General features: G+C 36.1%; 1 protein-coding gene across 2 annotated transcripts in view; it reads right to left on the bottom strand.

Annotated features, from left to right (window-relative positions):
- LOC136851638 (uncharacterized) overlaps positions 1-17,500 on the bottom strand; it is a 1,500,098-nt gene that overhangs the window by 1,364,836 nt on the left and 117,762 nt on the right. For both annotated transcript variants that reach the window (XM_067126036.1, XM_067126037.1), the window contains exon 2: positions 4,985-5,024. In XM_067126036.1, coding sequence (XP_066982137.1) covers positions 4,985-5,024 — 40 coding nt within the window. The remainder of the gene's footprint in view (positions 1-4,984; positions 5,025-17,500) is intronic.

The following is a 17,500-nucleotide window of genomic DNA, read 5'->3' as shown; positions in this document are numbered from 1 at the left end:
TCTTCCCTGGTCCATCGTCAAGAACTGAAATAACTGGGTCTTGTTTGGAGGCGGAAATCTAATTCAAAAATGTTCATCTTCCTTATCAGTACCTTCATGATAGCCAGATAAACTATCATCAGAAACACACACAACCCAAGTCCTTTCTACACCTAGAAATTTCTTTACTTCAAGAGGAGACATTGGTAGAGCCACTTAGAAACAAACTGATGCATATATCCCATACTTTCTTACTGTGTTGCCAAAACAAAGGTAGATGGAACTTTACTTAACAAGTGCTTGGGATCCTTTATTCTGTCAACAACACACGGCTTAATCACAGCATTGCCTCAGAGTACCAGGGTTATTCTATTCTTCAATACTTTTAACACTTGCTTTCTTTGCATATTCATGGATGTACATTCAATTCTTCATAGTCTTCAGAAAAAATCTTGTTTAATCTCATTTGAAACCCTGTTCTGGAAGGTATCTTCCGTCCTCTTCACTGACAAATGCAGCTTCCCAGGTGATGGCAAAATATACGTCACCACTACATAAAGTATAATACAAGGCGTATGGGTGGATGAGCACTCATGTGCTTGTAAGCGTTAATGCTATTAGCACAAAAGCAACACACTACACAATTTTTTTTTTTTGGCCTTTGAATACCTGATGGAGATAAACATTAAGATATCATCATAGGAGTTTCCTTCTTTCATTGGCTACATTCGAAGAGTACCAATACACTTAGTAGCAAAGCGCGATTCACTCATTCATTTGGTTTCACAATTTTTCGGTAATCACATAAATGGTTGCTGTGAAATCGTGAGTCCCAATGCTTTTCCCCCAATCTTCATTCCTCTGTTGTGGCACCTGCAGCTTTGTAGATGTGTTAGTGCTGTGTGAGAATGCTCTGTGTGTGTGTATGTGTGTGTGTCCCAGCCATCTCCTAAGAAGGCCAGGAAGGTGCTGAAACTTCGTAAAAAGGCGGAAGTTGTTGAGAGAATCAAGTCTGGCTGGTTGATATCACGCATCATAACTGAGCTTGCTATAGTGCTATCTATCTTGCAGGACATCAAGGCAGCCATGGGCAAGCTGAAGAAATACGCAAAAGATTTTGGGAAGACGACACATCCAGGAGTAAGGCCCATAAGGTGATGGCCAAGCCCTGCCAAAAGAAACTGAAAGTTGACCCTGAACTGGTTTCGTCAGCAGAGGTCAGCTAGAGTGTGCGTCCGTGGCGCTGAACTGAAGGCTGCTGCCACGAAGTTTGCAAGTCTGCACGGGGTTGCAAACTTTAATGCATCTGAGGGTTGGCTGTGTTGGCATGGGTTCTCCAGAAAGAAGACTTTCAGCAAACCCTTGAATGCTTTTCGGGAGGAATTTTGGCAGACACTGAAAGACATGATGAAAAGAAACATCCTGTTTTGAGTCAAATCTACAGAGATGAGGAAACTGGTTTATTTTATCACTCCTTGACCACTAACACCTTTGTTGATGGGAAGGAAAAGAATTTAGCCAGCGTAAAGCTTTCAAAGCAATGCGTCTGTCTGTTGCATGCAAATGCTTCTGGTAGCCATAATTGCAAACCATTCGTAGTTGGACATGCGAAGCAACCATGTGCCAGGCATGGGTAGATGGATACTCTTCCAATGATTTGGTAACATTCTGCAAAGGCCCGGTTCACCTCCAACATCATTTCCAACTGGCTCCATGGTAGCCACCATTTATATTCCTGTGTGTTATACCACAAAATGTTTCTTTTTATGGTAAAACTGTATAAATTTTCAGCTCACTAAGCCACAGCTCTAAGTATAATTGTTCCATGTGGAATTACATCTGTTCCTTTTCCAAAGATTACTGGCCCTCTGTTTCTTCAAGTCAGCACGCCAACAACTGTCAAGTAACTTGGCTTTGTTTTTCAAAAACCGTGGAGGAATTAACCTTTTATTACGTTGAAAAAATACCTAACTTCCTTATTCAATTGTGACCAATTCAGAGGTGAATGGTCACTAAAAATTCTATTCCAGTCTGCTCGTGATTTAATAAATCTTACAAAGTAGGACGAAATTTACAGCTTCCACTGTTTTCTTTATCAATAATTAAAGCAAGATCAGAACCCCCGTTATGTGATGCAAAGTACTGGTTCCACACTAAAGATCCAAGAAATTAGCAGTGTGTGTGTATGTAAGCAGCAATACACTAGCGCGTGAGAGGCTTGAAAGAGTACATAAAAGGAAGGCCTACAGAGCTCTGGAAAGAGTTAATCTCCGCAGGAGCAGGTGGTTTCAAATAGAAAAAAAAGGGGTCGTTCCTGGAAGAATGGCCTTCAAAAAAATAGGATTGCTTTAAGGATATTGATGTTAAAATGATAATCTATTAATTTTACTTTTGAGTTGCAAGCCCAATGTTTAATGCACAGTAGTGGAAGGTTGGAAAACAGTCGGCAGGATGTAAAATGGCAAAAAACATTCATAAAAAGATTACCATAAACCAGCTAATTTAACTGAATAATGACTTCCCCTGTGAAGATGAACTTGATAGCAACGCAGTTTACTGCACGGCAAAGGACCCAAAAGACCAATTGAAATCCAGAAGGAAAAATCCTCATGAGGGAGATGGCAAATTATGTTAGGTGAAAAAGGCCACCCCTTTCCATCTCCATACTACATTGTCTCGGGAAGGTGCAATATTGATAATTTCAATAAGAACAACCTTTAAAATGAAAACATTATGTGAATATAAGCGCACCTGAAAATCATATGCAGTCACTGTATCAACTGAGATTAATTGGGCTTTCAGATTTCTCTTCATAACCTTTAGGTGGTAATTGGCAGAGACATGGGGCGGCGTGTTATCATCCACAACGATCTGGAAACCTAGAGGGATCTGCTATGCTCGGGAGACTTTCATGGATACTTACTTTATTGTCGTAACCATGGATTTTATTCTTCCATGTGCCATTCCCCACAGGCATATGATTAGTGATCGCCCTTCTGTTTGTATCTATTGCAGAGCGGTGTGGGATTTATAGATCAAGAACGATTAAATAAGCAAACTTTATCTTTCTCGATTACTATAGTGACGGTAGATATAAACAACACGTCGTTAAATCTTTCTTCCCAGGAGTATCACAGGATCTCTTCTTTCTAATGACGAGTTCCACAAAGACCTAAGGGCGAGTTCTGCCCTATTTTGGTTGTGAATGAGGGTCTGAATACCACTGTGACTGAACTCTGAAATTCCTCTGGATGAAGAATACTGGTTAAAATATGATACTGGCTACTCATTAATGGGTCACTTTAATCATGATCGTTCCTGATGACTGTTGCCGTATATTGCAAGGTTTATGCTCGTCTGGAATTAGTTCTGGATTGGATCCATGCTTGTCAAATCTCGGTTATTTTCACAGTCAGCTTCATGCTAAGTCATTTACCATTTCTGATAACAATATCAGAGTTCTTATTTTATGTAAGTCAATATCATTATTTTTAATTACATTAACAACTAACGACTGGAAATTCGATGTTTCTTCATTCCTTACGGAATCTGAAGGAATCTGAGACCTGAGTAAATTTATATAATGGCATTTGTTATGTGCCTCCCTCTGTTTGCTTTACTAACTAATCAAAGGTAGGGAATGTTAAGCACTACCAAGAGCCTAGAACTGCCTAAACTAACAGTTTCACAGACAACAGTTTTAATAAAAAGCATCGTACTGTAATATGATAACCGAACGTCTTCCTTATAGAAATCTGACAACTTGAATCATTTTAATTTCCAGGTACAACAGCACTCAAAGTATTTTTCTTTATTTCTTAATGCCCTTAACTAGTTATAACTGAAGTGCAGTTACTGCTCTTAACTTCTACCTCACAACAACGAGACATGCATTGCTTACAAGTAAAAAAAAAAAAAAATTTAATCGTGTAAAATATCAATCTATATTTCAGTGACTCCAACTTCTTAATACTATGTCATTAAAAAAAAAGGTAAAGTCATAAAACAAAATAAGTTACGAAATCATTAGTACCCACATTGTAAAAGTCACTGAATTTCCTTCACGAAATCTTTCACGAAGATCTTTGTTCAATACCCTGGTGACGCATACCAGTAATAAATCTTTCTTCCAACATTGCAGCTCCCGGCAGTTTTCCGAAAGATTCAGTGCTCAAGAAAATATTGTTTAAATATATAACTATAACACCTTCTTCCACGTCAGCCTTATAAAGAGAAATTACATTTTACTGTAGCGCCTCCGAGAATAATGAAGAGTCAATAAACTGCCCTTCAACTTTCCTTTGGTCACAGACCAACCTCCTTGGTCACAGACCATCAGAGGTTGACATCGTAGTTATATTCTAACAGTGTAAAGGAATTAGAGTAAGATAGCCCGTTTGTTGTTCTAGGTTCTTTACCTTCTATTCAGAGAGGAAGTGAGTAAAATATTCTGATTTCTGAGGCATCTTGAGATACATAATTCAGTCCTAATTGTTATCACCTACACCTCAGCTCTAACAACCAAGAAAAAGAAACAGACTGACAAATAACAGGCTACCTATTTTACCTAGAAACGGCTTCGTGTTATTAGAATCGTTAAAAGCGAATGCATGGGAAAAAAAAAGATATTAAATATTATTATAACATCCCTTTACGAGGTATGGCACGAAAGCCGAATAATTAGTTTATATTTCGATTTGCAATTTACCTAGGTCTTACCGATATTTTGTCTAAAGTGTTAAAAACCAATTTTGGCCCTAATTAATTTCGTTGCTAACTTGCGTGAAGAATCTCTTGGCTGACTTTTATTACGCATAGCCTTTAGCAGGTACAGAGTTACAATGAAAAGTCGAAATAAATAATATGCAGTTCTAGTATACAAAGAAAAAAGCACGCAAGAGTGTAAGCTTTCGTCTGGTAATATCTATCACTAGACAAAATAAAGAAGCGTCAAAAAGATGCTGATGAAAACGTTGGCCGTACAACAAAAAACAATAGTACTCACCGTGCCGTCTCCACTTCCCCCAGAAGTTAAGAGGAAGGCCCTGGAAAAAAAATATTAAGTTAATTAGCAGAGTTAGACACTGATCTATAACAAAAATATTTATTCTTATGAAAAATATGCTGATATGAACAACGTATCATAAAAAGACTTACAAACACACACACACATTATATATGTTACAGTTAACATGCGTAATCAGTCATTACGTGTAATGACTGAAATTTCAGTCATCACGCGTAATGCACTTAGGGGACATTTGATCCCCCCAGGAGTTAGTACTAAACACGGCGAAACAGAGTCACCTACACTGTTTTGCCGGGTTTAGTACTAGTCCCTGGGGGTCAAATGTATTTCTGCCGTGTTTAGTACTAGCTCCTGGGGATCAAATGTCCATAAATTGCATTACGCGTGATGACTGAAATTTCAGTCATTACGCGTAATGACTGATTACGTGTGTGACTGTAACATTATATATATATATATATATATATATATATATATATATATATATATATATATATATATATATATATATATATATATATATATATATATATATATATATATATTTATTCTTATGAAAAATATGCTGATATGAACAACGTATCATAAAGAGACTTACAAACACACATTATATATATATATATATATATGTATATATATATATATATATATATATATATATATATATATATATATATATACATACTGGTATATATCAATACATCTACATCTATATCCCAGGTTGAAGGGGTAAAGGAATGTCTCTCACACGTTACACGTTTATTTTGCCGACGTTTCACATCACTTCATGCATTTTCAAGGCTGGAAAATTACACAGACTATAAATATATAAAAATCACTTATATCCCAAGAAAAAATATATTTTTTTATCTTATAAATAACATAGATAAAAACCGGAAAACTCGAGAGGCACACACACAAAGGCAAGAGCAAAAAGAGCAAAAATATGTATGTTTGTAATGTATGCATTTTATATATATATATATATATATATGTATATATATATATATATATATATATATATATATATATATATATATAATATAATATAATATAATATAATATAATATATAATATATATATATATATAATATAATATAATATATAATATATATATATATATATATATATATATATATATATATATATATATATATATATATATATATATATATATTATATATATATATATATATATATATATATATATATATATATATATATATATATATATATATATATATATATATATATATATATATATATATTGATTGCTAAGAGGGTTAACACTCCCAAGGTAACTCGCCTTTAAAGAATGAAGTAAAAGTTCATAATAAACAAACTTAATAATCTTCTCTTAAGTAAGTTCGTTTGCCGTGACACTCTGATGGTCGGTCGTGGAAAGTTGCCTCTTCGATCTCATTCTGATTTCCCTTGTTGCTTTTAATCCTCTCTTGAGCTCCATGACTGCTATAAGCCTCTTATTCCAGATACTGACCAGAACTCCGAGAATATGCTTGGCCACCTGAATGACCCAAGGCACTGATTAAGATGGCCACGCCTCCTGCATGACTTGAGGCACATATTACCCGCCAGCCTTTGCCCAAAAAGAAAGTCGGACGCATTAACTGTCCAGCATTCACCCAAAGAGAAAGTTGGACATACCCAGAATGCATCTGGATGCCTGCCGGGCTCAAAAGCCAGCAATCCTAGGAGATGATAAATAGCTCCCAATCGCAGGACATAGAGACAGCAGGACATCGACAGAGACCCGAATACCGAGAAGCAAGTCACACCTCTGACTGCCCACTCCTTCAGAGCCAACATCCCTCTGTGGCTGAATGACTCAGTTCTAGTATCTTAAACCCTGTGTCAACTCCCCCCCCCCCCCAACCCCCGTCCTTCAATTGGTACGACTACAGGAACCATCTCTTCAGAATTAAGGTACAGTAAGGAACTGAGGTTGTCCAGTCACTTAGCTTCTTCTTCTCCTTAAAGTTTCCGCTTCAAAGTGTAACTGTTACACAGACCTGACCTGTCATGTTAAACTTGTGTCACAAGTTTATTCAGAAGTGTTTTATAAAAGGAGGATTTCCGTTGCCCTCAGCACTAGCCTCTTATCCTTCCTATTGCCATTAATTTATCAAGTGATCGTATGCTTTTCTCTGTTGCAGAAAGGAGTGCTTGCTGCTGTGGAACCCTCCGCCATGACTGTATGCTTGTTGGTTGCACCAAAGAAGTTCCAATTGCAACCTTATAAACAGTGCCATTGAACTGTAATCCCAGCACCCAGTTAACGTCTATTATTCGTTTAATGTGCTCCAGCAGAACCCCAGTGGTCTGCCTTATCCCTCCTTGTCGTATGATTTTGTATTGTAAATACAGGTAATTTAGTTATCCCGAGTTTTTCTCCAGAATCCCTCTAAAGTAGGGCCTCCTGCCCTTGTTCCTTCTTATTTTATTTTACCCTTGCAGGTAAAGTCAGATCAGCAACATCTTGTGGGAAGTTTTTGCACCCCCACCTTCAAGCGTAAGAATATATGTATGTATGTGTATGTATGTATGTATGTTGTATGTATGTATGTATGTATATATATATATATATATATATATATATATATATATATATATATATATATATATATATATATATATATATATATATATATATTATCTATACACAAAATAAAATTTTATATAATTTATATATATATATATATATATATATATATATATATATATATATATATATATATATATATATATATATATATATACATACATATACATATAATATATATGTGCGTGCACCCACACACACAAACGCACATAAATATACGTATGTATGTATTGCACAAACTCTGCCAAGTATATGTATTAAGAGCAACAACAAAATGTACTAAGCATCAGGCGTATCATCTGTTTAACCTATATCATTAGTTTTCACATTTTCTGTAATGTGATATTCGACAGCTATGGAACAAACGTTAACAGTTCCCGGAACGCGCATTTCATTTTCAAAGCTAACGTTGGAATTAAATTAGCAGATTTAAGCTGTGACCTGCACCCAGTCTCTAATAGCAGTGACATAGTACATTAAAAACGCTAAAAGTTATCATCAAACACTCAACTGCATTCCATTGCGAATGAATGCCGTAATCTAATATAGCAGTCATACTAATTTACCAAAAGTTACTTTGAACTACTATGCTTCAATAACTCATTTCAAAGAAAATAAATGTTCTAAAACCAGTACTGATAATACTACAAATTATATTAACATGGAGCAATAGCAAAAAATTTGTATTCCCAAAACATAAAATAAAATTACTATACTTTTCTTTTTGTTTTATCATGGCAAGAGAGAAAAATCTGATTATGCAACAAGAAGCACCGTCAAAGCACATTCCCATCAACCAATAACTGGACAAAGTGTTTGCTCAAGTCTCGAGAAGACTTGCTTTTCTAACTGCCAAATCATCTCCGCATATTTCTGAAACAGTTCAAAGAACTCTTTCTTTGAAAAGAGGAAACATAAGCGCCTCCTCTTAGCTTCCAAATCTTTTCCTTCAATTTCTTGAACACACAAATCATTAATTATCTCTTATTTCCCCTGGCCACATTTCCCTCATCCACCTTCTACACGTGGATTCTCCTCCTCTCATCTTCTGACCTCCTTGTTCGATCTTACATCTGAGTGCCTTTCAAAACTAATGTTTCATGATTTTGATTTTAGCAGTGATGGTGACCAGTGCCGCGTTTTTCATCATTAGAAATTACTACACAATTAAATAATCTAATCAAGAGAGCACTGTATAAATTGGAACATCACTATTCTATGAAGCTGCTTCAAGAAATATTTGACTGGCATACAAGAAAATTTCTGATTTAATTACACACCTGGCCTAAAATGAATTTACAGTACACGGTCCAATATAATGAAGGTATATTTTAATACTTTACTGATTTTATTTTGTTCTAGCTTAAATCCTAACTAAAATGCTACCTAGCCACAAAAAAGGAAAACCCATTAGAATCTACACATTTATTCATGTTTTGATTCTGCAGTGGAAAACAATGGCTAAAGTATAGCATCGCTAGGTTACCAATATAATCCTTGGCAGTCTTAAGCGTAAACATAAACAGGGGTTTAGCCAAAAATAGGGAGAAAAAATAAACATGATTAAATCTATTTTGGCCTTAAAAGAATTCTCTTCAAAATAGAAAAATGGTCAGTCTAAAAATAACTTTAAGCGTTGCAAATTCAAAATCATCATATACCAATAAAAAGGGAAGGGTTGAAAATAAAAGACGATTTTCGGTCTCGGGGAGGAGATCGGAACGAGGGGAGAGGAAGGGGAAAAGATGAATACCAAGAAAATTCTCAACAATTTCGCTTCTGGGCAATTATCGAAGGTTGAACGATCATGGGTCGAAAGTGAGGCAGAGGAAACCAATTAGCTCGGTCCCTAATACCCCGTAATAACCACCAACCGACGTTTCCTTCTCCAGGATGGAATTCAAAGATAGTCGGCCATGACGCAAGACCACTTCCCACGTACACTACCACCACCGTCCCAGAGCCAAAGGATTACATGAGAAAGCCTTTATTGGAAGATAAAGGGACAGAGAGAGAGAGAGAGAGAGAGAGAGAGAGAGAGAGAGAGAGAGAGAGAGAGAGAGAGAGAGAGATTTCGAAATTTAATTTCAAACAGAATCAGTAACAAGATGCCATGATTTCTTGACATTTCCACGTTGAGCTTGTATAACCACAGCTACATACACACCCGAATACTTTTTTCTCGCACAAGTCTGCTTAGAATAAGTAATCATATAGGAAACGGCAGAAATATATGAGGAAAATTTCAGTTGCAAACTTCTGATGTGGAGCACGTAATAGCAAAGTGCCAAACCATTTCGAAAAATTCAAGAGATAAAACTCGAAAGGCACTAATGTTTTGAATTCAAAAAATATTAATTGTAAGTAAGATTCAAGTACTTAGGAAGCACTAATTTTGCGATCATAAATCCGCAAACTACTCGTTTTCGTACCTTTTCCCCTTTGCATCCATGCAATGGAATCTTTCCCAATATTCTTTTCACTCGACTGCTGTATAACCTTTCTCTCAAAAAAAGCTGTCTATCGATTCCACTGGGTTATGCCCAACGTCTTTCTAAAACGTTGTTAAGTCTACTCTCTTTTTTTCCGGACTTGCTTTAGTTAAGGTTGTCAGTCCCACTGACCAGCTCTATGAAAATAAGTGAATTCCAAATACCGTGGTTAGAGATTGGAAAATTACCAAGGAACGCGGCAGTACGGTAGAATTAATGTAAGGCTATTAAACATCATTATTTGAGAAAGCTGATCGACATCTTCATAAAATTAAAATAACAAAATTTGCATTAAGCTGATAAATTATAGACACTGACGAAATGGTAAAATTTGATGCAACTTGGAACTTCAGACGCCCAGCTACCATAAGAGGCCTATCTGAAACATTCAAACATAATTCTCCAGTGCCGTCATCTTCCAAGATATCAAATTATTGAATCATCAAAATGCACTCTATCCAGTTTAATGGGGATACTTTTCCAAATTACTACACTGAGTTGCAATCACGTGATCGTTTTATTCATGGACCCTTCTGCTTCTGAGCACTTAATCAGCTCCCTTAGCAGTTAAGAAATATTTCAACACCGTCCATAAATTCTTTTAACCTGCCTGAACTCACAAAGGGAATTGTTATACCAATATGCCACTACTACTACTACTACTACTACTACTACTACTACTACTACAGAGAGAGAGAGAGAGAGAGAGAGAGAGAGAGAGAGAGAGAGAGTCTACAAAACTTTCTTTGGTCAAATTCAAGCTAAGATGTACTTTGTTTAGATGAAAGTACATCTGAACTCGCAAACTGAGAGCAACATACAGTTCTACTAAAGCATCTCTTTTCTCTTAATTCATATGCATATCCACAGAAATAGGCTTTAATGTGAAAATTTCCTAGAAACACATTACGTTTTCAACGCCGATATCGAAATTAGATTAACAGATTTAAGCTGCGACGTGCACCCGGTCTCTAACAACAGTGACAGAGTAAATTAAAAACGTCAAAAGTTATTAGCATCGAACATTCAATTTCATTACAGTGCAAAGACATAATCAAATAGTTCCATAATACTTATTCCCCGACAGCGCTGACGTTTGTCCTATATTCATTTCAAATAACAATAACAGCAGCTTTTATTCATTGTTTGTACAAACAATATTTTATATATTCACAATAAAGCAGTGCACATTAAAAAATTCAAATACATGCAGTAGTGGAGAGTTAAACTTTAAATAAACCACACGAGATTCACAATATTTGACAGTTGGTACCTACGGACTTCTTTATCCAGTAACAGACTGCTAAAGAGGCCCTGAAGGATTAGCATATTCATTTAACAAAGATATATATGCATACATATCAAAGGAATCATAAGGTGTATCCATTATTAACTGTCAAATAGCTGCTTGTAATACAGGAAGAGTAAGTTTTCAGTTTCTATATGAAAATCTTAAAATCTTCAGTCCTCCTGATAATGGAAGGTTACTGTGATATCTTGGGGCTGCAAAACTGCTGGCTATAAAACCAATATTTGAAGTGCACCGTAACTCCAGTAATCTGTGGCTAGATATTTGCTGACGCCATTCTTTGGTAATATAATGCACATGAAGTCAAAAAACATTTTAAATACAGGCTGAGAGTGCAACTCAACCAACACAAGGGTAATCCTTTTCTGAAGCTGCATATTCATACCAAATGAGTCTAGTCAATTCAAGGTGAGATGAGTTGAGTCCAACAGCCATGACTACTTGGCCTGAAACAAGGGAATCACATCAATTTGATTCAGGAATACGACCAGATCCACTTTCTCCCACAGTCATCATGAGTCCGCTCCCATGCACATTATACAACTTGAGGATATGGTAAACATACTTTGGAATCACCCTGCTCTCTAAGATTCCCAAGACTGCATACATCAACAACATGTCGTCTGTAGAAAGTACTTTCATGAAAGACATTAATATATAACAGGTGTCTTGAAGTTTTCCGTTGCCAGTCTGAAAAAAAACTGACGAATTTGACTGGCTTATGTAGGAGATGAGGAAACAAATAACTAAAAACAACAAACTCTGGCCTGTTGGTATTGAATTCATGCACCCGTATTCTGCTCCTATTTCTTCTGCATCAGAACAGAGCAGGTAGTAATGTGAGAAAATGTGTGTTCTTCCTCTCTGATAGCCCATGGACTACTGATAAATCTTTCTTCAACACTCTGAATAAAAATGAGCTTGCCTGTGTCTAGCCAAATGACAATGACGACTTGACTCAACTCTGGTGTGTAGTCTAAAAGCCTAAGCTCTGCCATTCTACCTTTGGTAAGCTGTAATACATAAACTCTACAGTAGTCCACTCTTTTAATGACAGTCACAAGCTTCTCAATAGAACCTTTTTTTACAACAGCTTGTAAATACAGCAACATCAGATAATCCCTAAACCAAGCAATGTTAAGGCAGTAACGAAACCTTTTTAAAGTAATCCATAATTAAAACAGATTTTTAGCAATAAGCCAAAATACAAAGAGGGATACTATTCTTACAGTGTTGTACTTTTGTTATAGGAGAAACCAAACTGACATGGGCTTAGCAATGATTGTCCAGCAATGCTTTTTCATTATATTCAAAGTAAGTTTTCAAATAATTTTCATACTTGTGGGATGGAAAAAGGTAAAATATTATCCATAGGTGTAGCAAGTTATGCCTTGTATTTTTTAATGTTTTTGCATATTACACTTGGACTAAAATGCTGATGAAACAAAGACGATAAAATTCTTGAGTAGCCTATTTGCAAGTTTCCAAAAATTTTCTTCACAAAGCAATCATTCAGATCTATGCAAAATGCTGTTTGGAGTCTTACTATTACAGAGGTGGAACCAAATCATGCAAGAGTATTAGATGTTAATGCAGGTTTAAGAATGCTTGTGGAAGCAACCGTCAATGGCATAAAGAGAACACTTAAAGCAGTAAAAAAACAAAGACCCCGGTCGGAGTTCATGGGATTGTGAGTCAAATACCGCAAAATGGTGGTGAAAGTGTGCCAGAATGGTTGACCAGGTAAGGCACCTCTGGATGAATAAAGGGTTCCAAAGGAATGGGTGACAACAATAAGTGTTTCTTTGTTTAAAGGGAAGGTGATAGATGGGACTGTAAGAAATATACGTGCATGATATTACTTAGTGTACCAGTGATGTGTAAGGTTGAAATTTTACTGAAAAAAGAGAGATAAGAGGAAAAAAGCTTTATGCAGCATTCACAACCCTAAAAAGAAAGCGTTTATGATGAATCATGAGAGGCAATGCAGAGTGTGTTGAACAAGCACGGTATGAAAAACAAAAGTGCTGAGGGCAATAAAAAGTTTCCATAGAGGACGTGAAGCATGTGTTACAATTTGTTGGTGTGACAGCGACTGGACCGATCTATAAACAGTGCTGAGACAAGGGTGTGGTCTGTCTTCAGAACTGTTTATTGTATGGACGGAAGCATGCAAGAAGTTAAAGAAAGGGCAGCAGATGTAAGTGTAAAATTCTGAGATAAGAAAATGGGTCATAAATGGTGTATGAAATGGCTGATATTCGCAGACGATGAATTTCTGACTGGGGATATTGAAGTGAAATTGCAGCACCTGGTGAAAGTGAGAAAAGACAGCATACATGTATGCAAAAGGAGAAAGTAGATTAGAAATGTGAGCATTGGGGAGAAAGAAGACTTCCTGTTTTTATTATCAGTGATTCTGACAAAAGGGTATTAGGTCTCTTTGGATGTTCAATATCTTTATGGATGGGGTACCATGAAAAGTGGGAGAAAGGACGGTAAATTTGGTGAAAAGTTGGGGGTAAGAAAGTAATTCATGAATGGAGTGAGAAACTGATGAAGTTTGAAAATAATAGAGTAATCATAGGGGAGGTGAAGAAAAACTGCAGTATCCAATAGTCTGCAAGAGTTAGTAAGTGGAGAAAGCATAGAGTAAATGTTAGCAGGATTATAGTTATGAGTGAATGGATACCAGGAAGATGAAGCAATGAATGTTAAACCATTGAGAATCCAGTGACATCAAGCAAACGCCATCACTTGAGACTGTGATGTCAAATGATGTCACTAGCAGAACACAGGAAAAATTTAACCATAAATATCTTTACGTCGGGAGGTACTGGAGTGAAGTCTTTGAGGTGTTGGCGGATGGTACCTCCCACGCAAGTATGGGTAGTTCACATATGATGTTTAAACTGTTCCAAAATAAAAAAAATATATATATATCATATATTTGTTAACTATTTTTCCCGATTTTTTTATACATAATAACTGACGTACAACAGCAATATGATATATATAATTTGAAAATAAGTTTTACCTTTTCATGACTGAAAAGAATTCATAAATGTCCATTGCATTTTTTATTATGTTTGCTTACGAAAAGTAAGCATTATAAAAAATTTCTGTTCTCAGCTAACTTCAGTGTAATATACTGTATAATCTTACTATTCTGCACTTTGAAAGATAAAAATTAGACTTAGTCTACTTGGTTTTAAAATGACACAATACCAGCATTTTGTCATTAAAAAACAAAGTTACAGCAAATGATATAAGAATGCTATCTCTGAGCTCCTAACTAGTAAGTCAGAACTGACTGTTTTAAGAGAGGAGTTTTGAACTGAACCTGTGTGCCCCAAAATTCTCAAAGAATAAACATGGATGGTGAAAGAATGGAAGAGGTTATTTCTTAAAGGTATCTAGAAATAAATATGAATGATGTAGTAGTATGAAAGAAGAAGTAAGCCCAAGAATGAATGTGAAGCAAGAAACCTGTGTACAACCAAGGTGTACATTGGTGATCATTTAGCCAAATTTCCTTCCCGCATTGAAATAGGGACGTAATAATCAGAAGAAACAAAAAAAAATTGAAGTTGTTGAAAAAAACAGTTCATGTACTTACCTACTGTAAGAAGAACTGCAATGGTATGAGGGTTGGCTTTAGATCAAGGAATGGACAGATAGGTGTGCTTTGAGATGGTTTAGTAATGTGGGAAGAATGGAATACGTCGATTAAATGTCAGTATAATTTGGTTGTATTTGGATAGAATGAAAGGATGGCCTAGAAACATCTGGATAGTGTGAAGGATGAATCACTTATCATTATAATTACTATGGTACTAGCCAAGCTGCTATCTTACTCGGAAAAGAATGGTAAAAGCTCAAAATTCTCAATGGGGAAAGTTGCCTAGTACAGAAAAAATAAATTACAGAAAGTATATACACGAAAAATAGAAAAACACAACCTATGAAATCACATGCATAAGATCTTGGGAAAAATAAAAAATTATACTCTGACAGAACCTCACATATGTTAATATTGTGGTTCATGATATAGTCTACGAAGTTCTGAACACAAAGAATTACCAGCATTATTGAAAATTTAGAAAGACAAGCTCAACGAGCTTCTTACATGATGGTTCAGAATTTAATAATAAGATCTGGAATAGGAAACTGATAGAAACTAGAAAGCATAGGTCATGCAATTCAAAGTGAGAGTGCTTTCAAGAGATAAATTACTGGCTCAGTACTTGCAAAGGGGTTAAACTTGCTAATAAGCCCTCTGTGTATACGGTTTTATTGGCTCATGTTGCAAAAGTTTTAACGTCTAACTTATTCATGGTTTCAATGCACTTCCTTTCCTCCTCCATCCTAACATTTCTGTATTATATACCTTTCACCCAACCTATCAACCTCCATTTCTTCTACATAAACTATCTCAAAACACTCTTACTCATCCTTTCAACTGTGTCAACCTTTTAGTCACTCCATCCTTTCAACTGCATTAACCCTTTTACCACGTCCATGTATCTCCACATTTCTCACCATTTTAGCTCCACTTACAACAAATATCCTACACTAAGTTTATCCAGACAGCTTCAATTTTCTTATTAGTATTCCCCAACATAACCTTACTTCTATAAAAGAATGACTTCATAATTCCTTCACAAATTCCAACCTTGGCATCATATAGACACTTCGAGTGCCTTCTCAGTCATTTGCACACACTGTGCGACCATTCTGTTTCACGTAATCTGTGGTCCCCATCATCTATAATCATGATCAACAAGTTCCATTCCTCCAGCACCCATATTAACACTGTAAGTTACATCTTTTGGTTTCTATTATAGCTGTAATCATACACTTGCTCAAATTTTCTCAAAACTTTCTACCCTTACAACAATTAAAATCTTTCACTAATTCCTGCAGTTTTTCTTCCTTACCCCCAATCAGTACTTTATCAACTGCAAACATCAACTTTTCCACACTGAGTTTACTAATCACCTTAGCCTACAACATTTCACCTATATCTATTGTTTCTCTCTTCTTCCCTGACCTCTTGCACCTCTCCATCTGCACAGTTAGTTAGGACCCATGGAGACTTTACACTTTGGGCAAACCTTTAATGAGGTGGCATCAGAAAATGCTCCCCTACTAGTTTTCAGCAAGCTTTGTGAGATGATGTTACAATCCTTATGCCTTCCTCCGCCGTGACTAACAAAAAAAAGTGGATGGATGACCAAGCATCTAATTCACTGTTTAGGTCAACAAAGGTACATGGGACTTAAGAATATTCCCTCACCTTGACATGACTCGTATACCCTTGTCAACTAACTTAATCACTATTACAAAGTATCCCACTCATGACCTAATATAATCCAGTTGTCTCTCCATTCATCAACCTCTTACTTGCCATCCTCACCATCCCAACTTTTTAGTTATACTCACAATCTGAAATTTACACTTACTAAGGGATTCAGTCAGTGAAACATGGGTTTTCGGCAACACCTTTTTATCAAAGCATCAGATAAAGGTGAAAGTTGGCAAGTGTATATATTATAACCCTACCTAATTTTGCAAGTATTATAATTTTGCAAGTATTATTTAGTACCTAAGTTCAATATTTCTGGTATTTATGGGAGTAAAAGTGAGTTTCCTATGCCAGAGCCCTCAAAATTGCAGGTAAGGGTTTTGAACACAATAGTGACGTTAACCTATGACGTCATGAGGCTCCACCCACAGTGAAGAGAGTTTACATATGTGGAAAACGTCTCTTCACTGCGGCTCTGCAACCACGGGGACAATTCCATATCCTGCTGGGCATTATCGAATTTGTTGAAGCCTAGACTGTGTTAGCGTTTGTGACTTATTGCCTACCTGTTGAATGGGAGGCGGGGTGAGCCTCATGACGTCATATGTTTACGTCACGAATGGTTTTAGGATCCTTGTCTGAGATTTTCTCGGTTCCGGCATCGGCAAATTCATTTTACTCTATAAATATCAAAACTATCGAACTTAGGTACTAAATAATACTTGCAAAAATTAGGTAGGGTTTTATAAAATATGCACTTGCC

Source organism: Macrobrachium rosenbergii, chromosome 23, assembly GCF_040412425.1.
Source record: "Macrobrachium rosenbergii isolate ZJJX-2024 chromosome 23, ASM4041242v1, whole genome shotgun sequence".
Classification (NCBI taxonomy): Eukaryota; Metazoa; Arthropoda; class Malacostraca; order Decapoda; family Palaemonidae; genus Macrobrachium; species Macrobrachium rosenbergii.
The sequence above is the reverse complement of the archived record's forward strand: the minus strand, read 5'-3'. Positions and strand labels throughout refer to the sequence as shown.